This window comes from Gambusia affinis, linkage group LG09, assembly GCF_019740435.1.
Source record: "Gambusia affinis linkage group LG09, SWU_Gaff_1.0, whole genome shotgun sequence".
NCBI lineage: Eukaryota > Metazoa > Chordata > Actinopteri > Cyprinodontiformes > Poeciliidae > Gambusia > Gambusia affinis.
The window spans coordinates 15616174-15643788 of NC_057876.1; the positions used below are offsets into that span (position 1 = coordinate 15616174).

General features: G+C 40.7%; 2 protein-coding genes across 4 annotated transcripts; both read left to right on the forward strand.

Annotated features, from left to right (window-relative positions):
- Positions 1 to 319: 319 nt before the first annotated feature.
- On the forward strand, positions 320 to 18243 carry kdm2ab (lysine (K)-specific demethylase 2Ab). Its single transcript, XM_044126437.1, has 23 exons — positions 320 to 525; positions 925 to 963; positions 3794 to 3932; positions 4097 to 4175; positions 4258 to 4304; positions 4653 to 4831; positions 5045 to 5151; positions 5276 to 5369; positions 5706 to 5859; positions 6038 to 6153; positions 8377 to 8503; positions 8608 to 8885; positions 8965 to 9042; positions 9163 to 9417; positions 9692 to 9820; positions 10068 to 10154; positions 10261 to 10482; positions 10570 to 10599; positions 11303 to 12342; positions 13383 to 13546; positions 13652 to 13798; positions 14428 to 14643; positions 14721 to 18243. Exons 2-23 carry the CDS (start codon positions 928 to 930, stop codon positions 14900 to 14902), a joined length of 3906 nt encoding a protein of 1301 aa, XP_043982372.1. The 5' UTR covers positions 320 to 525; positions 925 to 927; the 3' UTR covers positions 14903 to 18243.
- ankrd13d (ankyrin repeat domain 13 family, member D) lies at positions 18151 to 27566 on the forward strand. Of its 3 annotated transcripts, XM_044126438.1 has the most exons (17): positions 18151 to 18286; positions 18402 to 18537; positions 18616 to 18740; positions 18971 to 19016; positions 20000 to 20143; positions 20220 to 20409; positions 20528 to 20594; positions 21168 to 21249; positions 21652 to 21713; positions 21818 to 21948; positions 22044 to 22201; positions 22395 to 22520; positions 23534 to 23706; positions 25361 to 25440; positions 25650 to 25679; positions 25823 to 26056; positions 27105 to 27566. In XM_044126438.1, the coding sequence occupies exons 1-17, from the start codon at positions 18203 to 18205 to the stop codon at positions 27166 to 27168; spliced, it is 1932 nt and encodes a 643-aa protein (XP_043982373.1). In that variant the 5' UTR covers positions 18151 to 18202; the 3' UTR covers positions 27169 to 27566. The 3 variants fall into 3 exon arrangements, with proteins under 3 accessions (XP_043982373.1, XP_043982374.1, XP_043982375.1); XM_044126439.1 differs by lacking the exon at positions 25650 to 25679; XM_044126440.1 differs by lacking the exon at positions 27105 to 27566 and having other exon boundaries at positions 25650 to 25697; positions 25823 to 25963.
- The last annotated feature ends 49 nt before the right edge of the window (positions 27567 to 27615 follow it).

Here is a 27615-nt window from a genome sequence, read left to right on the forward strand (position 1 = left end):
AAATTTAGTATTTTTAATTTGCTGTAAATGGAAACTCGTCAAATTTAAATAGTTTTTGTTTGTTTTTCTTTCTTTCTTTTGTTTGTCACTTTCTCAAAATTACTGTCGGATCTGATCCGGGCGTTAATGAAACAAAGTAACCTATCCGTCAGCCGGTGAATAAATAAAACAAGCTTCTATGTTAATGTATTGTAATAGCTTTTTAAATAGCATCTGCTGTGTCCAATGACGGCAGCTCATACTAATCTCCAGTCTAGTGGTGAAGGTGGTGAAGGGGGCGGGGATTAAATCTTTTCCTTTTTGTGTGTGTGCGTGAGTGTTTGTGTGTGTTTTCTAACCAGCTGAAAATGGCGGCGGCCCGGACCGTCGACAGCTCCTAACTTTTATCGCACAATAACAAACACCTCAAAAATACTGGGCTTTTTTCCGCATAACATGGGGAGAAACCGTATCCAGAGGCTACAGACGCGTTAGTTGGGGCACATAACTTCCACCACACCGTCTTAGCGGAGTTTAAACATAAAGGTAATGATGAAAAGCTCCCAACTACCGTAGACAGGCTAGCGACAACTAGCTAGTTAGCATCATTTATAGCCGACGACCTAAGAACTGTATTGTCAGCGGAGCTAGTTTGCCCGCTTAGCTGACGTTTGGTCATAGCGACACATATTAGTTAATTAACTATGTTGCTGTCAGTTTCGACCCTTAGCAGTTTGGAAAATAAGAATATATTGAAGAAAAAACCAATCGTGTTATGCTAGCCTTAGCTCGCTGGCTAAGGCAATAGTAGCAGGCTAGATCTAGCGGTGAGCGCCGGCTCAAATAGAAGAATATTAGTTTTAAAGAAATGTGTGACATTATAGCAATGCCATTAAGCGTTTAATTAGCCTGTTTAAAAGATTTAACTTTATTCCTCTTTTGCAGACTATGGACGATCCTCACACACGGTACAGCAAACGACTGGTAAGTAACTTAGCCAAGATGCTACCTCTCCTTAGCACTTTATTTGTTTATAATACGTCTAAGCTCCATTTGCTGCCCAGCGTATATATATGTAGCCGTATTCTGTTAGTAATTATGAAACCTTTGTGTGCTGTGTTTGAAGGAAACGACCGGCTTCTTTTGTGCAACTGACTCCAGGCAGAAGCCTCTCTGTTTTGGTTGTAATGAACTTGTTTAAAGACCCTGGGTTCAATAGAAGGTCAAGTTCACCATCTACGTTTGTTCAGCGACCTTGTTTCACCTTTTTTACAACCCCTTTTCTTTCAGATTTAAAGCAATAAAAGTCCACCTAGACAATATATTTAAATACTTTATCTTAATAGTTGGTGGACGGGGGTAATTAAACATCATTTTTAGAAAGCTTGGAAATATAGGTTTTTTTTCTGTTGACTCACTTGTTCAGTTTCTCAAAGAGTTTAATGTAATTGCAAGTTAAATTGATAAATAACTCTTCTTTCTGTTCTCTATTTAAATTTTAGCATAATTAGGCAGTTCTGGTTTGATTAGATTATATATTGACAGTTTCTAAGACTGGGGAATGCTCCTCATTCTTAAAGCAAATTTAAGCTTAAATAATTGTTTATTTGGTGTGAGAAAAGCACATATTTGGGAAGTGGGGTGAAGGGGTTTAATCCATCTGTCTGGCCAAACAGTGCTTCGTGTGGGAGGGGGGCTGAAAGGGGGCAGTGTGTAGAAGATTAACTCCTGCCATTGTATTATGGTAATTCTTTGTGTGCAACATGAAGTGATGCCGCAGCTGGTTGAGTGACCTCAGGCAAATTGATTTTTCGTCTTCATCTAAAAATGTAGTTTAAGACTAATCATGATTTCAGAGCAGATCAAAAACAAGCTTTATCCAGTGTCTTTGCATGTGCTGTAAGTAGGTATGCTGCTATCAGTCTGTCTTTGCTTGATGTTTTTGCTAGAAATACAGAAACAAGCTTGTTCTGACGGACAGTGAGTTATGGTTTTCTTTAAGGGATGAGCTGCATATTGATTGATTTTGGCCAACTTTGTGTTTGGGTTTTTGATGACAGAAGCACCTTGGGCAAAAATGTATGCTGCAAGTTAATTGGCAGAGGAAGTAGTTTTGACCTCAAAAGAAAATAAAAAGCTTAAAAGGATATACCCTTTTATGAATTAAAGTGGATGTCCCTACCATCATCTGTTTTTACCAAAAGACGTCAAACTTATTGTTGATGCGTTTATAGAATGAAAATTGACTGAGTTCATAGTTTTGCAGTGTTTAATGAACAGGACAAAGAGGGTTTTTAAAAAAAAGTAATTTCATCTGCTAATTAAAAGTAAATCGATTCTCGTCAATTACGGTAGTTGTCGCATCTTATGCTTTTGCTTTAATTGTTGCCTAAAAATATTTTTATTTGCTATTATAATTTTTGTTTAAAGAATTCCTGGTGATTAACAAACTCAAACCATAATTTATCTTTTTCTTTTCATACTTGTTAAAAAATCAAAGTGGAAATGTTGCTCTGATGAAACCATGTCTCTAAAATGTTTCTCAACCAACTATTGAGATTTTTATGTCCAAGTTCAAGCTGCTTATTAAAGGCTGGATGGTCGGGTTTAAATAAAAAAAAATTGTGACAGTCTTTTTGACCAAGTTCTTGAATTTAATCATAACAATTGTGAAAAAGTGAGGTGCCTTTTAGTTTTTTATGTTGCTGTAAAGTAACAAATGTGGCTTTTGTGCTGAATAAAGGAGCTGCTGAAGGTTAATTAAGAATTTATTCTAGCCACATAAGCCACAACATTCTTCGTAAAATATTTCACTGCCATATCATCACATTTAAGCCAGACATGTTTTGTGCTCTTGTGTTGCAACCTTTTTTTTTTTACAAGTCTCATTGGAGATTGAAAGGCAAAATGTATTCATTAATTTATTTACGGCTTCTGAAGCCATTCTCTTGTTTAACCTACACACACACACACACACACACACACACACACACAATATTGATATCATTTTAGTATTATTTTAATTATTGTCCTTTCAAATGAAGTTGTTTGTTTCAACCTTCAATTCTTCTAAAAGGTTTTCTAATGCACCTTTTTAAAGGATATATATAAACACTGTTCTAATCTTTTCCATTATCTTTGAAATTAACTTGACTTTGCTTTTGTGTAGTTTGAAGATCTTTCATGCTGTTTTCCAAATAAGTATTCTCAGAACAAGTGATAAAATAGTCTTTGTCCCAGTTGTGGTTTGGAGCACAGCTTTTTTAATTAGCATCTTATTTGCTCATGTGGTTGTTTTCTGTTTTACATTAGTTGCTATGACGCTGATTTGTCAAGGAATTTGGAAAAGGGTCATTTTTAGCTCAGAAAGTGTCTGTTAAATGATTTATAGGAACTTGTAGTTAAGTGTTGGTGTGAATTATATTTAAATGTCATTCACAAGGTCTCCAGAGTTGCTCCTTTGCTTTGTTCTGCTCAAAATAAGTTAGTTTAAGAAATCCTGGGGCACTTTAGACTTTAAAAAAATCCAACTTGCTCTTTTACAGAATCACATGATTGATAATTGATCTGGCTTAGATCTGTCACAACATAACAGTGTTTATTGGATACAATCACCAAGATGACAGAAGGGAAAAGGAAAGTGAGAAAAGTGTCATCAAAGAATTAAAACATAATTCGGGCCACAAAAAGCAAGAGAACATGTGGAGATAAATTCTCCATCGTCTTTTTTCCCCCTATACATTAAACTGTCTCTGATATTGTAGTCACTCAAATCGCTTCTGTCTGAGTTTTAAAATCCACTTTCCCTCCTCAGCGGACGGCTCCGCGAAGGCAGTACCAAGATGATGGAATCTCAGACGATGAGATCGAAGGGAAACGAACCTTTGACCTGGATGAGAAGCTGCAGTGTGAGAGGTTTGGCAGTGATCTGGTCAAACACATGGAGGGTAAAGGTGAGATGCCCACATGTAAATGAAATGCATCCACTCAGGATGCGTAAAGGCAGTGCAATTATTTTTAAGTCACTTTGTTCTGTACTTGTAGGTGAAACGTACAAGTACAGCAGTGTGTCCTGTTTGTTAAATAATTTGCTTTGCTTTGTCCATCTCCTTGATAGATTTTACATACGAATATATACAGAGAGAAGGGCTCAGGGACCCCATTATTTTTAAGACAACCGATGGGCTTGGTATACAGTAAGTCAGTGTATTTATCTTTCATCTAATAATATCATTTAAAGAGAATTAGAAAAAATTTAAAAATGACTCTGTCTTACAGAATGCCAGACCCAGATTTCAGTGTGAGTGATGTCAAGTTATTTGTTGGTAAGTTCTTGATTTCTGCAGACAATTTGTATATTTAACTGTTTTTTTCTTAGGCTTAGGATCAACTATTTTAAAATGTTGGAAAGCTAAACGCTATATATTTTTTCTGAAAAAAGACAAATTGAGCAAAATCTTTATGTCTAACATGTTTTATCACAATTTAAAAGTTTATACAATACCTTTTTTAAACATATGTCATAAATTTAATTGCTATTTAGTTATTTTAGCTTAGCAGTGTATTTTAGGCTGCTGAAGTTTCCTTTCTCAAAACTGAAGTTATTCCAGGGCTGAATTTTAGCTTCGTTTATGGAGGTGTTATTTGCTGAACTCTTGTCAACTGGCCTGCAGGCAGTCGACGGATTGTAGATGTTATGGACGTGAATACCCAAAAGGGAATTGAGATGTCTATGGCTCAGTGGCGACGCTACTATGAGACGCCACCATCGGAAAGAGAGAAACTCTACAATGTGATCAGCCTGGAGTTCAGCCACACCAGGCTGGAGAACCTGGTCAAACGACCAGCATCAGTAAGGACCAAAGTTATTTCACACTTTAGATCTTTACACATATTTACAGACAAAGAACTTAACATATTTTTTTTACTTTTTTTGTTGTTTGACAAGGCCATGGCAACATTTACTAGATTGCATTGTATTTGCAAAGAGAAATAATATTGGCTGGCAGTAGTAGAAATAAGTGTGAAGACACATTGACATCGTCTTCTTCTCTCCTCTGTCCAGGTGGACCTTATTGACTGGGTGGACAACATGTGGCCTCGTCACCTGAAGGAGAGACAGAGAGACTCCACTAATGCCATTATAGACATGCATTATCCCAAAGTACAGAAGTGAGTAAACCACTTGGATATTTGATTCACTTAGTCAGGGTTCTCTACTGAACATTTCTAATGCGTAGTTGTATAACAAAAGTTGCTTTATTGTTTTCTGAACCTGGCTGTGTTTGTTTCTCAGGTACTGTCTCATGAGTGTGCAGGGCTGCTTCACAGACTTCCACATTGACTTTGGTGGAACTTCAGTCTGGTACCACATTCTGCGAGGGGCAAAGGTCAGTTTTGGCCCGATGCTGTATATAAAAAAAGAGAGAGCGAGAGAGAGAGCTTTTGCTGTATTTGATCATTGGCCAGTTTTCCTTAACATCACTTTTCATCCCCTGTTAGTTGAAATTAAAATGAAAATTTGGTTCCAAATTCATTTTGTGACCTTTGCATACCTACCTTTGTTGAACGTTTTGCTGAGCTGGAATATTTTTGAGATGGAGACGGTTTGGAGGGCCTGATGATTTAGACATGATTAAGTTTAATCTGGTTTGGGAGAAAATATTTAAGATGTTTCAAACTCTGTTTTTATCATCTATGAACATTTTCATATTTGCTTCTTGCAGGTGTTTTGGTTGATTCCACCAACGCCTCAGAACCTGGACATGTATGAGAACTGGGTTTTATCGGGAAAGCAGGGGGACATCTTCTTGGGAGACAAGTGCTACGACTGCCAGAGGATAGAGCTCCAGCAGGGCAACACCTTCATAATCCCATCAGGTCCGTTGTGCCAATAACGACAATAAAATAAACACATTCATCTTTTGAAACTCTACACACCTGCTTCCTCTTATTGAACATAAGAGGATAAAACAAAGCGTTTTATCCTGGTTAGATAAAGGTTGAAGAAGACCACTCTTAATCGTCACATTTATTGTGAATGTTTCATGTGCTGCAGGATGGATCCATGCTGTGTACACTCCAGAAGATACTTTAGTGTTTGGGGGAAACTTTCTCCACAGCTTTAACATCCCCATGCAGCTCAACATCTACAATATTGAAGACCGCACACGGGTGAGAAACAAATCATACCTAAGCTTATCAGATAGTTTTTTTTACTATTATTACAATGCAAGGCACAGTTTAAGTAGGTGTGGAATACGCGATTACACAACTGTACCATAAGAGTGATTCTTTGCACATGATTCACAGTTTCCCCACTGAAGTTGGTGTGTTTTGTTGAGTAAATCTTTGTACATACTGTTGCGTAATGCAAGACTTAAATTGTGGCGATGTTGCAATTGAACTCCTGATCTACTGCCTGGGATGCAAGAGAAGATTTCAAGCTATTGTTCTTACTTAAACTAGAAGAAGGTATTTGTTGCTGACAATTGGATGACAGTAGAAAATATTTCTGCACAGGGGAATATGTAAGAGGCTCGCTGACAAATAGCAACGGTTGTTATTGTATTAGCTTTGAATTGCTGGTAGAAGTACACACCTTCCAGAACCAGTTGGTCATGGCTCAGGAAAAGCTGATGGGAGTTTAAGGGCGTCTCAACACTTGATAGCCTGGAAGTTGGGCTGTTGTAAATGAATATTTTAGTAATCAAGTAATCTATCGATTATTTTTACAAGTAATCGAGTAAACGGATAAAAATAAAAGATGAAGTAAAACATTGGTAAATCTAACTTTACAGCAGTATTACTATCGCATATCAACATCAGTCCACTTTTTCACATTTGACCTTCCCCAACATGAACTTTTCTGTAGTTTAGAAAATGAACTCATAACAATAATAGCTCACTTTTCATGTTAACCTGAAGAAAAGTCATACAAGAATTTGAAGTTATATTCAATTTAATAAAAAGGCAGGCTCACAAATGCACTTATAAAATAATTTATATACTCTAGCTTTTCGTTTATGTATTCATCTACAGTCAGTTTAATAGATGATCTCTCACCTTGCCCAGAAAGTTTTAGCTTTTGTGTTTATGTTAGCGACGGGATTTAACACTTTTGTTCGTCACACACAGAAACGCATCTACCAGCTACGTAGCTATGGTGCGCTCCGCCACACATTTGTTAAGACTGGGATGATGAGATTTTTCCGTAAAGCTACATTTACGTTAATCATCTAATGCACAGCCGGTTGCAGTGTTCAGTCTATCCGCTCACCTGTATAAATACACCTTCAGCACTCTTCCCCGCTCTGAACACCAGCCACCAGGCAGCAGCTCCAGGAGAAAAGTTGCTGTACTCCAGGCATCACGCCAGTCATTTTAAGGATGCTTATTGGTCCCCTGAAAAACGACAAAGACCCAGACATTATCATCAATCAAGAAAATCCTCCCAGGCCGAACTTGAAAACTGGACTTTATGCTGCTAACACTTAGCTTTCGCCAACAACTCAGACGGAAGTGAAAGCTCTGCGCAACGCAAGTAATAACCCAGCTGGAACACGGTGCCCTAAATAATAAAATATAAATTAACGAAGCATCGAGGCAGGTAAATTTTTCTCGAGGAATTTTAATAATCGAGATCCTTGAATCACTCGAGGAATTGTTTCAGCCCTATCTGGAAGGCTTGGTTCAGTTGGGACCAAAGATGCAACATTTTTTCTACATTTTCAGCCGCTTCGGTTTGCTTTCACACTGCACTGATTAAGTGAACAAAAACGTGTCTACCCCAGCAATGCACAAGGACCTACTGATGGAAACTCCACAAAAGCTCTGAAGACACTGAATGCAACTTCCTTCTTCGCAAGAAGTAAACAAAAATAGTAGCATCAGGTCTTAGAGGATTTAGGATTTCTCTTAAGTGCGATAAAAGACCACAAGCCATTTCTCCCTCTAGCACTACACTTGGACGTTTGTTTTGGTTGTGTTTACCCAGAATGCCTTGTGCTATAGTTATTCCTGCTTTTGGAGCGGTCTCTGGTCCACGTTGGCATTCACATATACATTCTAACCACACCAGAGTTCACTTCAACTGAACCAAGGGTATAGGCAGATCAGATTTCTCTTTGGGATTTATTTATTTTTTCCTCGATTACACATTTACGCCTCCCCAAATGACCCGGAGTTTGATTAAAACAGACCAAGCAGGACTGGTGTGACGACTGGTATAAACTGAACAACACGGTTTATTGTGTTGTTCAGTCTTCCCTTACTGAAAATCTTGTCTTCAGTTACATCATAAATGCCTAAATATATTTTATGAAAATAAAGAAAAGTAATGATGAGATGAACTAAATTATTTAAAAATATGTACATATTTCTGTCCTCATTGTTTAGGTGCCAGCAAAGTTCCGGTACCCATTTTACTATGAGATGTGCTGGTACGTCATAGAGAGATACCTCTTCTGTCTGACCAACGTCTCCCACCTCACCCCGGAGTTCCAGAAATATTCGCTGGGCATTGGTAAGAATGAATGAAAAGAAAGTTTTCCTTTTATGTTTCTCTAGTTTTCAAACTCCCACATGGGATCGGATAGAAACAATTCCGTCTTAAATTTCGTTTTTCAGGACTGACTCGAGCAGATGTCGGAAATAACGATCCCCCCATTAATGGCACCAATGGGGTTGACGGTGAGGGTGAAGAAAAGCCGACGGCAGAAGAGGTCAAGGAAGAGGAGGGTGATGAAGAGCTTGAAAACAAAGTAGGATCAACTCGACCTGTGCTGACGCCTTTCGAACTGGAGGGACTGTGGAACCTCTTAGGGAAGCTGGAGGAGCTGCCGGCTCATAAAAAGTGCGTCCCTGCAGGAATCCGAAATGCTGCAGCGCTGCTGGAGGACATGAGGGTGGGTAGCTGTACATTTCTTGAATGTGATATCATTCTAAAAAGCTTAAATATTTCCCATCTTACCTGTTTGTGTCCAGGCTGTTCTAAGGGAGTGTGCCGGTGACGACATCAAACTGTCCTGCACTGGAGAGCCAATTATCAGGTGGCCTGAAAGGGTGAGTCCAGATATTTAATATGTCTATTTTGTTTTAATATTGTGATATTAAAAGTTCAATTATTTTTAATTTTACATTATTAACATGTTTCTCCAACTGTTTTCTGCTGCTGTGGTCTAGCCGTCATGGTACCAGCCCCCCACACCTCCAGCACCTGTTATTTATCGTCCCCGCCTGGGTCCGTCTCTGCACAAATCTAAGCGGTCTACCAAACACACTTCCATTTCGGCGCTGCGGCGCAGGCGGGTGAGATGCAAGCGATGCTCCGCCTGCTGCAGGAAGGAGTGTGGAGACTGCCAGTACTGTCACGACATGAGAAAATTTGGTGGTCCTGGACGAATGAAAAAGAGCTGCGTTATGAGGCAATGTCTAATGGTAAGGTGACAGGCAAACTGATGGAGTGCTACGAAAATGATGTTAAAACTCAATAATGTTGCAAGTCTTTCAAATGGGAATGTTTAGTTTAAAATTCTGTTAAATGATGCCAGAAATGTTGAATATGAGACTGGTAGCTTGAGGTACTCTGTCAAAATGGAGATTTAACCTTTTTCTTTAATATAAAAAAAGATTCTTAGCAGTTTTTTATATTTTTTGTGATCTTCCGTATGAGATCAGAAGTTTTTATAATATTTGTGGGGGGTTTTTGCAGCCTGCCTTGCCAAACACAGCCCGATGTGCCGTTTGTGGAGAAGGAGAGTTTGACGAATCAGATCCCAGCACTTACTCTTTAATGGAGTGCACTGCCTGTTCGCAGATCGTACATCGTCAGTGTGTTAAGGTGAGTCTTTTATGCAGGTGTGGAAGCAGATGCAGTGAAACAGAAATGCTTAAAAAAAAAAGATTAAACATTAAATCCGTTGCTACATGCCTTTCTGCACTTGGGCAGGTGCATCTTAATACTTCATTCATAAACGTCATTGTTTTGGTTAGGGATTCACTGACCAACCTTCTACTTGTTACTATTTGCATTACTGTGTTGGTGATTGGTGTCAAATTAACTCTAAGATGTATTTCTTCCGTTTCAGGAACCCGGTGAGGGGAAGATCAATAAGGACCTGCCCAGCTGCTGGGAGTGTCCCAAATGTTACCAAGGGAATGACTCTGACTCAGAGGTAAAATAGTTTGCTTTTGTTTCTTGGTGTTTCATTGTATTAGAAACAATTTTTTTTTTTTTTTCAGACAGTTAAAATATAACATCCGGTTTATTATGTTGTTCAGTCTTCCAGTGAGGAGGAGAGTGAGGACTCAGAGGGCTCCACATTCATGCCACAGTCTAAACGTTCGTATCAGGACGACGTTTGTGAGGAAGGTCCGAGTCGAGGGAAGCGAAGTCGACTGCACGGCCGACAAACGGCGCCGCCTCCCTCCCAGAAACTACTGCTGCAGCATCAACAGAGGCGCAAACGAGAGAGTGCACTGGAGCACAGACTTAAGAAAAGGGTAGATACGATGCACTTGAAGAGTGTTTACTATTTAATATTTTACTCGTTGAAAAAAAATTTCAATGTTTAATTTTTCAACTTCCAGATAAAAATGGAGAGGAGCAAACTTTTAAGAGTAAGAAACTTTTGCTGTTTCAAAGTTTATAATATTGTGCTTAAAACTGGGGTGTCCAAAGTGTGGTCCAGGGGCCATTTGCAGCCCCTGGTCTGATTGTGTGTGGCCCCTAATTTCATATTAAAAATGATACAAATCCCCCAGCCTCCAGCACAGGTGTTTAATGCAAAGCTTGCATTTTTATTTCCAAAGTTTTTATCACAAAGTAAAATCTTCTTACAGTAGAAAATGTTGGAAACACCAATCATTTGCTGTCTTGCTGCATTCAAATTAGCTTTTAATTAGTTTACTAAACCTGTCTAAATCCAGCAAGTGTTTTCACTGAAAGGATTACCTAAATACTGACTTCATTGCTTAAAATTGACAACATTTTTATATCTATATATTTTTTTATTAATGCCTTGAAAAGTTACAACATTTATTTTAATAGGGCAAACCTGCTAAACTATTTAGTTTTGATGCAGAATAATTTATGACTATTTGTTTAAACTATTGCATTCTTAGCTTTTTATTGATGAGGTAAAATAAACTTTTTCGGCCCTTGGATCCTTTCAACTCACTGATTTTGGACCTTGTGACAAAAACTCTGGACACCCCTGGCTTTAGTCATTCCATGCCTTAGTTTTGCATTCAGATTTGACTGATTGAATTCAGCATTTGAAAAATATCTTCTCCTTGTTTATCTTTTTTTTTTTTTCCAAAGAAACAGTCGTCTTTAGATCGCTCTCCCCGGTTCCTGAGCTCCAGGATGCTTTCTCGCTTGCACTCTCCAGTCAGCAGAGTCTCTCAGGGCCAAATCCGGGGCTCCGCTTGGGCAACTGGTTCGTCTCACAGCAGCATTCTGGGAGGCAATGGATCGTTTGGGCAGCAGAAGTCCTCCCACGGCCTGGTGCTTCATCCCAAAGGAGAGCCCCGCAGGGGGCACGGAAGAGGTGTGAGGCTGCGAGGAGGAGGAGCGGGACGCGGCATCAGAGGTGGAGGGAGACACCATGAGCCAGAGGAGGACAGCGAGGACAGCAGCAGCAGCAGCAGCAGCACCAACAGCAGCAGCAGCGAGGAAGAGGAGGAGAGCGGGCTGAACAACGGGAGGGTGGGGGATAAGGAGAACAGGCCACAGTTGAGGCAAGGGCACCCTGCCACAGAACAGGGTGAGTGTGGAAGTGGACTGGGCAACCAAAACGGAGGAGAAAAGGACGACGAAGAGGAGGAGACGGAATACGACATTCCAAAAGGGGACAAAGATGGCTCGTTTATTAAAGTGATGCTTCAAAAGCCGCCCAGAGCAAAACAGGACTCCTCAGCTATCGTCCCGAAATTAGAGGCCGTCACCCCCCAAACTGCAGCTTCTGCAGCAGCCAACCAGAGCAAAGCCCTCCACAGACCCCCCATCAGAAATCGAGGGCCTTGTCCGGACCGAAACACAAACCGGGTGACGCCGCCGCGCACTCGGAGTAGACACACAGACTCTCGTTCTTCCAACCCAGACAGACTGGAAGCATCGAAACAAACGAGATCAACCAGACCAGCTAAACTTAGTAATGGGGCTTCCTCCTCTTCATCGTCTGAGCTTCATCATCTCAGAGTCCCCCTCTCCGCCCTGCAGGAAGGAGGGGGGGAAGCGGACAGGGAGAGCTGCGGGGGCGGTCCGAGCTGTGAGAGGGAGGTCTGGGTCTCCGTCTTTCGCTACTTAAACCGAACGGATCTGTGTGTCTGCATGGCGGTCTGCAAGAATTGGTACAAATGGTAAGACCTGTTCACACAGTTATTGTAGATTTGATTAACAGTTTATGGCTGGCTTCATCTCCTTTCATTTCCTCTCACCTAAACTTGTTTTTTGCTTTACTGGCCAGTTTGTAAATACCAGAATCTTTTCTGGTCCAATTTAAACTTGCAGACAGAACTCCAGAGCCACAGAACGATAAACGATACCATCACAGCAGTCGCTTACAATTTGGTTTCATTCATCAGTGAGAAGTTAAGTCGACATCTACTTATGTGGACTTTTAACAGTAAGCTACAGAAGGTTTCACCCTAAAGCTTGAACTTCACTTTCTCCGTTTCACGTTTATCCCAGATTCTTACTCATCTGGTCAATATTTGACATGCTAATGTTTATTAAAGTCTTTTTTGAGTTTGATAATTAACAGGCAACAAAACGAAATTTGGGTGTCAAAACAAAGGCTGCAATTAATTTGACTCTGGGTCAGCTCAACCCTTTCTACTCTCACATTGATTATGCCTTCCTGTGTAATCTAGTTTACATTTAGAAAATCTGACAGATTATGACCTCTGATCAAATTACATTGAGTGATTTTCAGCTGTTTGATATTTTTCGGAGTAGTGAGGTGACAAAAGCAGTACCTACGAAAATTTCACATAGCTTACCTCCAGTGTGTAAGGATGATATAGCTGAGGACAAAAGTTCTGCACTTGTTTTCACACGGATTTTACTTTGGCAGATAAACTGTGCAACAGATTATGCTTCACCTCTGTGGACAAAAGCTATAAATGGAGGCTGGGATTTAAACAGTTCAAATCCAAGTAACATATCTGTAAAAACTGAAGATATACATTTTGCAATCTGCTTTTCAGTAACAGATAGCCTGTGATTCTGTTTTACAAACTAACTTGGAATTTAAGGCAAAGATGCTCTTAAATTTCCAATTTCATCTGATTTATAAGTTTAGTCGTGGGACATTTCCCCTCTTGGAAGGAGTGTGGGGTTTTGCCTCTGAAATAAGCTGCCTGACATAAATATTTTATTGAGTTATTTTTGTCTGTAGGTGTTTAGATAAAAGGCTTTGGGCCCGAATTGACCTGAGCATCAAGCGCACAGTGACCCCTCAGGCCCTCACAGGCATCATAAAGAGACAACCCGTCACACTGGACCTCTCCTGGACGAACATCTCCAAAAAACAGCTCAACTGGCTCATTGGCCGCCTGCCTGGTACGACTCAAGCACAAGCCTCTTGTCCTACTCCTCGTTTTGATTTTGTCTTATTTAGTAGTGCTACAGTATGAAAACAAAAGCGACCTGTTAACCATTTTGCAGGACTAAAGGATTTGATGCTGTCCGGTTGTTCCTGGTCGTCGATTTCAGCTCTCTGCTCCACTGGCTGTCCTCTCCTTCGCTCTCTGGACCTGCGAAACGCATACGGCGTCAAAGACGCACAGATCAGGGATTTGGTCATACCTCCAGGTAAACAGAAGAGCCGCCTCAGACTGCAGGTACACATCACAAGACCTGCTTGACAATATTTTAATATAAAGTTAATGTAGACCTGGGCCATGGAACAAATTTTAACAGACACCAAAATTCGACGATGATTTTACACATTTCATTCTTTTCAGTATAAAAAAAAAAAAAAGAAAATAAAAGTTGTCTTTGTTTGGGTTTGCATTGGTAGGCTATGCTCATGTCCCTTTAAGACGCTGCTCTGTTTACAGTCTTTCCTCTTTAGACTCCACCCCTTACAGTCTGGGACAAGAAGTAAAATAGATGAGGAGGTTAAGAAAATGAAAATTTCAAAATGTTGAAACTGCATTGGTAGAGCTGGTCGAGGAGGAAGAGGAGCAGCTCATTTTGAACATTTAGAAACATTGGAACGTCACTAAATACTTCTAAACTTGTTCAGTTGTTCTTATTTCTTCAATAACTTTTAAGTGCACATTTTCTTTTATTTGCAGATACTGTTTATGTTTTTTTTAAAGCCCAATAAAGTGGCAGTAAAAATACTCGCAAAATATTGGTCCAGGAAAGAACTGCTTTTAGGCCACGTTGCTCAGCCATAACTTGCTCCACTTTTTTCCTCCGCTTGCTTCCACCAGGCTGTGACAACCGCAGCCAGCTGAGGAACATGCAGTGCTTGCGGCTTGCAGGTCTGGACATCGGCGACCCCACCCTGCGGCTGGTGATCCGCCACATGCCCCATTTAACTAAACTGGATCTGTCCCACTGCAACAGCCTCACCGACCACTCCATCAACCTGCTGACCGCGGTCGGCTCGTCCACCCGGAACACGCTGACCGAGCTCAACCTAGGAGGTGAGCGACGCTGAGAACGGGACGGACGTCTTGGTTTGCATTTCCTCACGTTTAACCTTTGCGTTCGTTTCTCTCAGGCTGCAGCAAACTGACAGACGCGTGTTTGAAGTATCTGCGCCGCCTGTCATGCATCTCTCTGCTCGACCTGCGAGGCTGCAAAGGAGTTTCCAGAAAGGCCTGCGAGGCCTTTATCTCTGAGCTGTCAGTCAACACACTCTACTGCCTATCAGATGAGAAACTGATCCAGCGGATATCCTAGTCGCCTGCCTTCTCTCTGCGCTTTAGTGATTTGAGATGCAAAAAGCAGAGGGCGTGTCTCCAGACCCGACCCTACAGGGAAACTAGACTGCAGGAGGGGTGGGGTCTGAACTGGAGCGCTTGCTTACTTCACTGGTGTTTAGTAAAGGGAGGTGCTAAAGCAAGATCAATGCGTCTTACTTTTATTTTATTTTATTTTTTTCTTCTGTGTACCTACAGAGACGCTCAGGAGCCTTTTTGCTGTTCATTTTAGAAATAATTTTTGGAAAGAGCATATAATTTTTTCATTAACTGGAATGGGAGACTGATCAACTAGCTCAGTTTGTCCTGTGGATGACCACCTTGACTTTTTTTTTTTTTTTTTGTAAAAATAGTACCAGTGTTGGCTCTCATCACAAACTTCTGCCTTTCAGAATTAGTAAAGACTTTGAGTTGCATCCTTGGGCTATAAATAATTATCTATTATGCTAATCCATCATAAAATCTTATTTTCATTGTGACAAAACAGAATGGCTTCGACTTCAACTACATTTGGGTGCTTCTAGTAGATTTTTTTTTTCTTGTCTGGGTTAAATTGTCAACATTTGCTTTATGCACAACAGCTATGCTTGGCGATTCTTTTTTTATTTTTATTTTTTATCTAAACATAAGTAAAATCATCGGACTACTGGAGTGGCCTGTGTTTACCATTGCGCATCCAGCTTTGTAATTAAGACTTATCGCAGCAGTTGTTAGGGGTATCCATTGTTGTAAAGCTTGAGAAGGTACAAAGACTGTGTGAGTAGGCAATCAACATAATAACAAGACCTCACCCCGTGGATGGGGCAGGTTGTAATAAGTGCGGGGGAAAAGCCAAGGATACGGTGGCAGATAAATGGTGCATTTTCCAAACAGCAGTTCAACTTCAGGTGCTATTATTTTCAAACACGTATTGTTTTGGTTTTTTTGTACAGACGTTGAAAGCAAAAATATTGTAGATGAAACTGCTCCCCGGCCCTCTTTGATACAATTTTTTTTTTTTTTTTTTTTTTTATTGATGGGGGGGGGGGGGGGGGTAAAAAAAGTAGTCACTTTTGTTCACTTGTCTCTGTCTGTGTGGAGATGCAAGATTTTATTTGGAGAATTTTCGCATTTGTTTTTGTTTCCTTTAAGTGTTAAAACTCTGAAACAAAGCTCTCCTCCTGGACTGCTCCCCTGGCCATATCCCTAAGAATGAATATAATTATATAAATATTTACTTTTGTGTAAATGTGTTTTGTTTTTTTTTTTTTTTTTTTTGGCTTCCTCTTTTAGATTATAAACAGATCGTGTAGCATTGTAATTATTTTCAGAAGTTTTTTTTCACTTCATGTTGTTATTTTTCAAGAAAAATAAAAAAAAGTTGACATTGATTTATTTTAGCATCTTTGCTAAGTTGAAATGGCGACTCCACCTTACTTCTAACATGTTGCAGGTCAAACTAATTTTAATGGGATAAAAGTGACAAATGCAGTTTTAATTTTTCCTTCTTTTTTTTTTTTAATGTATAAAGTTTGTTTAAATCAGCCTGACAGTACATGAAGACCTAATTTCCCTCCTAATACTCAGAACTGGTTGCGTCACCTTTTGGTGCAATGAGTTCTTCATTCTGCTGTGAAGCAATCTTGGCCCATTCTTCTTGCCGAATTATTTTAAAACGGTCACTTTGGTGGATTTTGAGGTGTAATTGAATGGCCTACACCCCAACTTTGACAAGGCTACTTCAGAATCCTTGATTCTGAGTGGCTGCTTAGTCCTGGTGTTCTACTGCATTACCCAGTTGTGGTTTACTTCAAGCTCTTGAACTAATGGGTGGACATCGTCTTTCAGGGTTTTCTGATGGATGACTTGCGTTCCCTTCAGTTCAAGTTGTCCAGAAGAAGCAAAGCAGTCCATGGCCGTCACCATGTTGGAGTGTTGGTAGGATTTTTCTTTTTTGTGAAATGCACCAGATATAACTGGACACACACTTTCCAAAAAGTTCTGCATCAGTCCAAGGAAGATTTTCTGGAGTCTCTTTGGCAAATGTGAGACTTGCATTACTTTAGAGATGTTAGTTGTTGTTGTTTTTCCCTAATAGATGCTAATATGCTCTTGGACTACCTCAAATGGGGAAAATTTCTCCTATTTCAATATTTCTGCTATTTCATAGCACTAAAGTCCCAAGATATTATAAATTGCTTTTTAACCCTTGAGAAAAAAAGTCAGTGACGCTCTTTCTCATCTGTTCCTTACATTTGAGTAAGATGTGCTGGTGTTTTTGCTCCTTTAGTCTACTTCTACTTTATGCTACTTCAGCTCAGACAATAATCAGACCTGGGTGTGGCTGGTGAAATTAGACCCAGCTTTTAAAATGTGGCTAATTATAGTTAATTTGTGATTTTAAAAAAGGAGAAAAGGGGATCTTATGAAATCATTTCTAAATTGAGTTTTTGCATTTTTAATTTACTTGATCTGAAAAATTTTATGAAAAGAAAAAAAAAAAAAGCAAGAAGGGAAGAAATCCGGAGGAAGTACTCTCTCACAGATTTGCATCGCTGGATGACAGAAATCCTGCCTCCAGGCTCCACCCAGCAGCATCTCTCCGCCACCTGGAAACAAAGCCCCTTTAAACTAAATAAACCGTTGCAGCAGCTTTGGGAGAGCTTGATTGTTGCGGAGCTGATCGCAGAGGATCAGGGCTCACCGGACAGATGCGTTATTGGCAGCAGCTGGCATCTTCTCATCAGGCTGTGAACTGGAGTGACCTGGATATGGAAGCGGACTAAGGGGCCGTATCTTGCTTTATTTTGGTTACAACACTGCGATGGAAACAGAGGATGCTCTCATCTGCACCGGGACAAGCTAGCTAACTTTAATATCAGGCGGTTTGAGCTAGATTATTTTAACTGCTACAGTATAAGTATTTAACAAAAAAATAAAAAAAATGAGAGGACAGTGCTATGAGTTGCTTGTTGGTTAAACTCGTCCATCCCGCAGTATGGAAAACAGAAACTGAAAACAATGTTGTTGGCTAGTTAGCTAAGGTTAGCCAGCTAGCTGCTAGTTAACTAGTGGGCTGAGTTAGCCTTCCTGACTCAGCCCACTAATAGTTTTGCTGCTTCATGTTAGTTACTACAATAGAGTTGCCAAGTGGCAGTTTTTTTTCTTAGTGACACAACTTTTGGTGTCAGAGTGTAAGATTTTTAAGTAAAAACCGAAGCTAGCTAGCTAACCAGCGGTGCCGATCCATTTTAACTGCGATCTTTGTGGCTGTAAAAGTCTTTGTAAGAGTGTGTCAGCCATGGCTCAGGAGGCCTTTCCCTTGCATTTTTACGTCTGGAACAATCAGTACATAGAGCTGGACCGAGAGCTGCAGAAGAAAGAAGTGAGTCTCTGTGGGTGGTGGGTTTCTACAGGTGCGCTTTATACAAGCTGTGCGCTGACACAGCTTGTGTGTGTGTGTGTGTGTGTGTGTGTGTGTGTGTGTCTTGGACATGCAGCAGGATGTGGAGCGCCTGGATCCACGGGGGCGCACCCCGCTGGAGCTGGCTGTCTGTCTGGGTCACCTGGAGTCCACCCGGGTGCTGCTCAGGTACTCTGCTGACCCGACGCACTGCAACGCGCAGGGCTGGACCAGTGAGTTCTTCAAGCTGCTGCTGCTTTGCTTCATGTCCTCAGGCTGCTGTGAGTTAAACACCCGGACATTTGCTTCAGTCTTGCAGGAGGCGGTGAGCACTGGGGACCCAGAGCTGGTGCAGCTGGTGCTTCAGTACAGAGACTTTAAACGAGCTACAGAGAGACTGGCGGGTATCCCAGAGCTGCTCAGCAAACTGAGACAGGTAAAAATCCTCCTTTATCCTCCAATTCCTCATCTCCCTAATCAATGCACTCTTCTGTGCTCTTCCAAAGACTTTTTCTAAGATGCTTCCACTGAAGTGAGAGCTCTACACTGTCTGCCAGGGTGGCTTTTCCATTTTAAACAATATTTCCAACATGCTGGCAAAAACTCTCATCGTCTTCATTAGATGAGGATGATCACCGTCTGAACATCCGTTTCCTGTCTCTTCAGGCGCGGGACTTTTACGTGGAGATGAAGTGGGAGTTCACCAGCTGGGGTGAGTGGATTTCAGATTTCCCACACAGAGGTAAATTTCAGCACCACTGCAGCTGGACAGCTCCCTCAGCAGCAGACCATGTCAATATTGAATTTACACCTTTGGAAAGAGAGGGAAAAACCTGTGAGCTCTGAATAAACATGCACCAATTAACACAGCAGAAGACTGAAATTGGTAGATTTAGTTCCCTCTGATTGGAGATCCACTCCAAAAAATTATTGAAAAATTAGTAAAATTTTTTCTCCAATAAATAAATGAAACTAAAAACTTTGCACTTTTTAAATTGATAGAATAATAGTTTTGAAAATATATGAATGGTGGTCATCTTGTGATTCAAGTTTTGTTGCATTCAAAACTTGTCCTACTAATAAAACAAAACAGCTAAACTTTTTTTTTTTTTTTTTTTAATCTGTCAGTCTGAAGAAAATAAACCAAAATTGGAATTGGCAGACTAGAGAGTATCCGACATGTAAAAAGTCTGATCTATGCATTTCTAATCAAAATGATTAATCGGAAGTGAGACCGTATCTTTGATTTGCAACCTTTTAGTTTAAATTAGTTTTAAATTAAACTCCCGCTTTATAAAGAGAGATTTTCTTTAGTTTTAGGCAGTGATGGAAATGTTTTACAAATGTCTTGGCTCTTCAGGCTTTTCCTCATGACTGTGAAGTCCTTGGCCTGTTTAAGCAGCAGCTCCCTTTTAGAAAGTGGGAGGGTAAAAAAAAAATCAATGCTGAGAAAGCAGGAGGATCCTGCTAAGCATTTTTAGGCAACACTTTCCTCAGTCTGAGGCATTTAGAAAGCAGGGCAACCAATGACAGAAAAATGTGATACCCTGACTAATCAGATTATTTTATGTGATGCACTGGTGAAAAGATGAAACAAGATTTTCTTTTATAGCCTCTTCTTTGGCTACGTACTTCTTACTTTCTCTGTCACATGTTTTGAAAAAGCCCCATCCTCTCTCTCCCCTCCTTTTGCAGTACCCTTGGTGTCTAAGGTTTGCCCCAGTGACGTCTACCGGGTTTGGAAAAGCGGCTCGTGCCTCCGTGTTGACACCACCCTACTGGGCTTTGAACACATGACTTGGCTGAAAGGACGGCGCAGCTACATTTTCAAGGGTGGAGGTGTGTGATATAAACGCATAAATGAATAAATAACGACACCAGAGCGGGTTCACAGCATGTCCGTCTCGCTGCTCAGATAACGGAGCCGTGGTGATGGAGGTGGACCACGAGAAGCAGGTGGTGTACACGGAACCGCTCGTGCTGTCCCCTCGTGATGCGCCGTCCCTTCTGGCAGCCATGCAGCCGTCGCAGGAGAACACGGCCCAGAGGCTCACGTCGCCCATCGTCTCTACACACCTCAACACGCGCAACATTTCCTTTGAGCGGTAACGACTGAATACCCAAAACATTCCTGCCGACGTTTATGACTTTCGCAGAGTTAAAATGGAGATATTGATGACAGCTGGCCTTAAAGTTTGGCCTGTGTTTTCGTATTTGTCTCAGGAATAAGTCGGGAATCTGGGGCTGGCGTTCTGAGAAGACAGAGGCCGTCAGCGGTTACGAAGCCAAGGTAAGGAGGCTGATGCTCCAGCCCAACGCTGATGGTTTTATCACATAGAACTGGTTTTATTTTGCTTCGTCTAAATTACTTTTAGACTAAGGGAACTTATTTCTGTTTAAAGTTGACAAATGTTTCGTTTCAGAGCAGTGTGGGAGAAGAAGAGTTTCCCACTGCCAAAATACACCAGACTGATTTCTAAGAGGAGCTAAAAGATGTGACGATCACAACTAAACTCGCAAAAGGACACTTTTAAATAACTAAATACTTATTTGTGTTTAGGTTTTTCATAAAATTTCCTTATGGTCTCATAACAACTAACCTGTGTTGTTTTTTTTGTTTTGTTTTGTTTTTGTCCAATCATTATCATCATTTTTTTTAATATGAGAAACTTGATGGTAGTAAAAAAAACCAAAACAGTTTCTATATTTTAGTTTGTCTGCACAAAAAAAAGAAAATCTGTTTTCAGAGGTTTCACTTTCACTTCAGACATTTGTTTAGTCTGATGCTGACAGAATTACTGCTGGGAGCTTCAATGAAAGTGTGAGAAGACATATTCTCCACGCTCTCTCTCTTTGTGTCCAGGTTTACAGTGCCACCAATGTGGAGGTGGTGACCCGCTCGAGGACGGAGCATTTATCAGACCAAGACAAGTCCAGAAACAAAGGTGAGAAAATTCACAGGGACAGAAAAACTATCTGTACGATTTGGGAGCAATATCTTGTCAAGTAAACAATGGTAGGGGGAACATGTCGCTGCTGAGACATTAAACTACTTATTTTTATTCCTGTACTTCCCAGTTTGTGTATTTTGTCAGATTTGTGTATATGGTTTTATATTTGTTTTGTACTTATTTGGACAAACAAACTGTATTTATATTTATTCCTCTTTACATCTCAGGCTTGTTGCTATGTAAAAAAAAAAAAAAGCCATGGTGTGTGTGACACTTGGTAGTCAACAGAGAGGGAAACGGAGCAGAGGTTTGGCTGCACTGTAGATGATCCTCTATCTAGCCGTGTTGATTAAAACGGGTATTTTGCCTGTTTTTTTGGGGTTTTTTTTTCCTCAGGCTCAAAGACTCCTCTTCAGTCCTTCCTGGGGATTGCAGAGCAGCACACGGCTCACAACGGGGTAACGGAGCCTGTGCGGCGCACATTCTTTCCGACACACACTACCTCATACATCCTTTCACGCACACTCACCGCTACCTCTGCGCGTGTGTGTGTTCCTGACAGAGCAACGTGTCCCAGTGTGCCAGTCCTCACAACCCCACGGCCATCACAGCCGAGGAATACTTCAACCCGGAGTTCAACCTGAACGGCCGGGACATCGGACGCCCCGTCGAGCTCACAAGCAAAGTGCAGAGGTTTGGTGAAGGCAGAGCAGCATCAGATCAGTTTCATTATCTTTATCATTATCTCACTACATTGTCTCTTTTTTAAAATTTGTTTAATTTTTCAGGTTTAAAGCCACACTTTGGCTGAGTGAGACACACCCTCTGTCCCTGGCTGAGCAGGTGACGCCCATCATCGACCTCATGGCCATCTCAAACGCTCACTTTGCTAAACTGCGGGACTTCATCACCCTGCGGCTCCCACCAGGCTTCCCTGTGAAGATAGGCGAGTGCGGTCACTATATGCATGTCTGATGGGACGTTTCAGTTCTGCAGGAAGCTTCTCTGTGACTTTGGCTTTTTTTTTAAACCCTGGAACTTTAGTTTGGAAACGTTGCTTGATCCAGTAGAATAACAGCCAAAGGAAACCCACTCAGCTGCACCTTCCCATCTCAATATTTTCTCTTTCTGCCCCTCAGAGATTCCTCTGTTTCACGTGTTGAATGCCAGAGTGACGTTCAGTAATCTGTGTGGCTGCGACGAGCCGGTCAGCTCTGTGATCGTTCACCAGCCAGAGAACTCTGGAGAACTAGAGAGAACTCAGGGTAACTACGACTCCACCACACGCAGTAAATACTGAAAACATTTATCTGAGCGGCACCCTCCACGTTTACTGAAAAATATTAAAATAATCGGTATAAAACCTTTATTTTGAGAGCATATCAGTGGAAAATAATTTAATATTTTTAATGTAATTGCCTGTAACAAAACATTTTGCTCACCTGTTCTTATAAATTGAGTTTATGCTTTACTTTTAAAATCAATGAATATGTAGGAACTCTTAATCTGTGGTCCTTGTTTCCCTGGGGTGTAAATTTGAAGTAACACAAAGGCTCATTTGTCGTCATCACTCTTCAAAATGGGACAAACCTGAGAATATGTTGAAGTAAGGCATGTCTAAGTTGATCTTCATGAGTTTGGGACTTAGTACAGAAAAATTAATTGCCCAAACTTGTATCGACAGTCAGAGCAACAATTAAAAAATCGAAAAGACCCAAGTTTGTCTTTCCAGAAGAAACGGTAAGAAAAATGCTCAGTGTTTACAAACAAAATCTCCTAATCTCTCAGTTTGAAGACTGCCGCAAAGAGTGGCATCTTGGGGTGGCCTGGTCTCCGTAGCGACTACTAGATGCAATTAATATGATAAAAGAGCATTTTCTTTTCTATCATCACAAATGGAAACGTGGAGTTTTCTGGGCTCTACTGAAACTTTAAAAGAGACTGTCTCTATTGGAGGCTGAGCTTTGGGGCAAAAAAAACAAAAAAACTCCAGGTGGATCTCGCTTAAAACAACTAATGAAGAAATTTCTGAACTTGTTCCCCCCTCCCCCCAAAGGAAATCAGATCAATGGTTGAGATTTTTAACAATTTTACCTTTTGATAATTCAATTACAATAAAAGGTTAATTCATTTGACATCTTTTTGTACTTCTTTACCAGGGGTGTCTAGCAATATTTCTGCATTGAAAAAAAACAAATTGCAGATGTAGCTCATCACTGCTGCGCTCCTACTTCCTCCCGCCTGCAGGGGGTTTTAACGCGTCTCATTTCCTCCTCAGGTCAGCTTCCCTCTGACTTCCATTGCGAGGTGGACCCCTCGGTGTTCGAGCCCCCTCCAGATTACACCACCCTCGGGCCGGGCCGCAGCGAGCCGATGAGGGACGAGGACGACAACCTGCTGCAGTTCGCCATCCAGCAGAGTCTGCTGGACGCCGGCACCGAGAGCGATCAGGTCCGAGCGCCGTAATCAGCCCGGCACAAAGAGTAAAGCGCTTCAGTTTGGCTCAGACAGACGGGAGACTTTGGACAGGATAGCTAAATGGGCAGATTTATTGGTAGATGGCTTTATTATAACGAGCAGAATGTGACGAAATATGCCAGTAATAAAATGAGTCATAAAGAAGAGTAGAGGCTCCGCCAACAGACCACGAAGAATGTCTGTAAGGTGGATCGAAAATGTTTATTGAAGTTCGGCACAGAGATCTGATGATTATTGTGCAGCATGTCGCTGTTGATATCAGAGGTTTATAGATTTTATTCTGCAGTTTCATTTACTAGAATAAATATTTTCATAGACTTGTGAACTGAAGCAGCTGGGCTGTTCTACGCTGTAATGTGATGCAGCCTTGTTTATGACTGAGTGCAGGTATTGAATGTTTGCCAGTGTCACTTGAGTTTCCCTCCTTATCTTTGTGCACATTAATGACACACCCCATATATTCCTGAACTATTTGTAAAAAGAACAACAAAAATACAGATAAGGATTTGTGAGGAATTTGTTATGGTTAAAATTAGGAAAACACAACTAATTAGGAAGATTACTCAGCATTTATGGATGTGTCAGTGGAGATATTTACGGTTCTTTTCTCCTGTGTCTCCTATATAACCTGTGATTTAATGTATTAGTCAAACTCAAAGTAACACAAACTTGTAAAGTCAAAGGAAAATTGCAAATAATTAAAAAAATATTTTAATATAAAAATCCGAGAGTGTGGCAGACACTGGTATTAATCCCCCCTGAACCATTATTTTACCGAACCATATCTGTTTTAAATATCAAGTCCACCTGGACTAAGCTCTGGACTTTGACTGGGCCATTGTAACTCATAACTGTGCTGGGATCTAAGCAGTTGCTTTGTGATTTTTTGCTGAGTTTTTAAGGTTGTCGTTTACCCTCTTAGAATTACTTGGATACAGCATGACGTCGCTGCAACATGTTTTAGTAGCGACATCATTTTTCCACAATGCTGAGCTTTTGACATTTAGGTCAAAGACATTTATTTTGGGTTATATAAAACACTTACCTTCTTCCTCCTTGCTGTTTCCATAGTCTTTCAAAAGGGCTGATTTTATAGAGCACAACTAACAGATGCTTGTCTGTGGATGTTTCCATAGAAAATTGTTTGAGAGCAGATGTTTGTTTGCATAAGTTTAGTTCAGCTTCATGACAATTTGCTACTTTGCTAAATGAAGTGCATGATAAAATGTGCAAAAGTTCAAGATGCCTGACTGTACTCCAAAGAGTGGATAAAAACACTGACAGAGGCTTGTGCACATGTTTTAAGTGAAGCAAAAAGTAATTTTATTGTTGACTTAAGACATTAAACTAATTCAGAAAATTGTTGGCATTTCCTCCCTATATTTAGAGTTATAAATGCTGATAATTTAACATAAAAATGTTACATCAGTGGCATTGTTGGTCCAGTCTGGTGTAGCTTCTGCAGAAGCAGCAGCATTTCTTTATTTGCCGGCGTCTCTGCATCCTTGAGTTGGAGAAACGCAGAGCTCTTTTTAGCACCGTAGATTCTGCTCTTAATCGAACATTTAACTCTCAACAAGCACTTCTCTTGTCTAAAGCCAGGAACCCTTTGCTTCTACATTTCCAGGTGACCATCTGGGAGGCGCTGACGAACAGCCGCCCGGGGCCGCAGTCTCCGCTGAACGAGGAGGACTCTCAGCTGGAGAGGTGAGAGGATTTTACCTGCTGCTGACTCTGCAGTCATCACTCCACTGGAACTGTGGCTTTATTCCACTGTTAGTAGAGAATAATTAGGTTTTTTTTGTTTTGTTTTTTTTAACGGATTAGTAATTTAGAGAATAAATAGATGAAGAACTTGCACACATGAGTGTGTGGGAATTAATATTCTAATGATGTCTTAATTTTTTTTTCTTCAGGAGAACTTCTGGCATGAGCTGTAATTTAAGGAAAGATACTTAAATAGAGTTCAGTAATTAGCCTTTTTCTCTCTCCTCCTGAGAGCAGCACTTCTCTTTTATTCTCTACTGGAGTTTAAGCAGAAGGACACTGAAAACAACCGCCTTAGACAACTTTTTCTGCCTCCTCTCAGGGCGATCCAGGAGTCGCTCTCCATCTCTCTGGCCAGCAGAGAGGGAGACGACACGGCCGACCCCAGCCTGCCCCCCTCCGTGTCCCCGCGGGACCCCGCCTCCAACTCGCCGCTCTCCTACAGCGCCGCTACCAACCCGAGGCTTTCCGGCCCCTTCGGCGTGGCGTCCAACTTCGACGAGCAGCTGCGGCTCGCCATGGAGCTGTCGTGCAGGGAGCAGGAGGAGATTGACAGGTGGGGACTGCCTGGCAGTCACCTCAGGCAAAACGCTCAAGTTGACAGATTGTGATCTGATCCTTCTGTGAGTGAGCGACAGATGTCTGCATGCAGGGCAGTTAAGGAAGAGACATATTTGGTGTTTATTCACCTGCACCACATCCTTAAACTTCACCAGAGCACCCACTCCTTTGTGCCTGCAGCTATTTATTTACTGCGCTGTTTGTATTTATGTTCATTACTATCACTGGGGCGAGGAAAATTCATCTCATTAACAGTTTCTATTACTGTTTAGAAACAATGTTATTGGCAAAATGAAATGCAAAGCATACAGAGGGCCAAAGACAATTTACATCACAAGTATATTAACATCATCACAATATCCACGTCATTTCTGTTGGCCACTCCATTACACGGCTGTTTCCATCAAAAATAAACCACGGAAATTTCCAAATATCACAGCTAATATCATCATCATTGCTCTGTTTGCCAATATTATTGCAGTCATAAGATTTTTTTAATGTCATGCAGCTCTAATATGAACTCCTCTGTATACCAAAGTGCTAGTGAAATCTGAAGACATCTGTTTAAGCTTGACCCGAAGTGGCCCATGCAGCTGAATAACGATCCTCAAACACAGCAGCAGAACTCCAGTAAAATGTACTAAAGGTGCTGCAGTGGCCCAGTAAAAATCCAGACTCCAGCTTCATGCTGTACGTAATCCATAAAAAGGTTTTGTATGGCTTAATGTCTTCAAACCTCTTTTAGATTGTTTTGAAGATGCATTGTAAAGAAAAACTGTTCAACATTCTTCCACAAAGATGAAAATGATTACTTCTGTAAACATTTTTTTTTAATACAAACTGATAAATGATGGGGTAAATTGTAGTTTTTCCATATCTGAGCTCTACAAACACACCTTTGGTCTGTGTAGCTCCCATAATAGAGACTATACTGTGTCCAGTCAAACCTTTCCTCCATAAAAACATACATTGAATTGAACAATGAATCCACAAAAACTTTGAGTGGTCAAAACTGTTAAACCCAGTTCGTCTTTCTGTTGCAGGAAGCGTAAGGAAGAAGAGGAGGAGCTGGAGAGGATTCTGCAGCTGTCTCTCACAGAGAAGTGATGCTGCAGGTCCACACTTAATTTATTCCGTTTTAACTTTTAAATCCCAAGACATTAATTTATTATTGCAGATATTTTATTTGTTTTTGTCACATGAAGGCTGCTAACATGCACAGACTGAAAGGAACTGATGTAGGCAATGGGTTACTCTGAATAAAATACTGTACACTTTAAGTGAAGGAGATGACAAAAAGGGAGCTTTTTTTCTTTTTTTTATTGAATATTTTTCACAGTCTTGCTGTTTTTGAGTGATGAATGATCCTTAAGCTTATATGATCCACTACACTGACAAAAAATACAGTAAAACATAATGAAATAAAAAAAAACCCTTCTAAGCATTTATGTTGGATTACTCCTAAGTGTGGAAAAATAAAAAATAAAGACAATCTTGGATTATTATTCTGTCTTCAATTTGCATTAAAATATTTTACATGGTTACATATTCATT

Excerpts from the sequence above, each read along its gene's own strand:
- kdm2ab (XM_044126437.1), top strand. The coding sequence starts at position 928 with ATGGACGATCCTCACACACGGTACAGCAAACGACTG. Across the intron at positions 5,370-5,705 it reads ACATTCTGCGAGGGGCAAAG|GTGTTTTGGTTGATTCCACC; the intron begins GTCAGTTTTGGC and ends TGCTTCTTGCAG. Across the intron at positions 10,483-10,569 it reads AGCACAGACTTAAGAAAAGG|ATAAAAATGGAGAGGAGCAA; the intron begins GTAGATACGATG and ends TTCAACTTCCAG.
- ankrd13d (XM_044126438.1), top strand. The coding sequence starts at position 18,203 with ATGGCTCAGGAGGCCTTTCCCTTGCATTTTTACGTCTGGAACAATCAG. Across the intron at positions 18,287-18,401 it reads GAGAGCTGCAGAAGAAAGAA|CAGGATGTGGAGCGCCTGGA; the intron begins GTGAGTCTCTGT and ends TTGGACATGCAG. Across the intron at positions 23,707-25,360 it reads CCGGCACCGAGAGCGATCAG|GTGACCATCTGGGAGGCGCT; the intron begins GTCCGAGCGCCG and ends CTACATTTCCAG.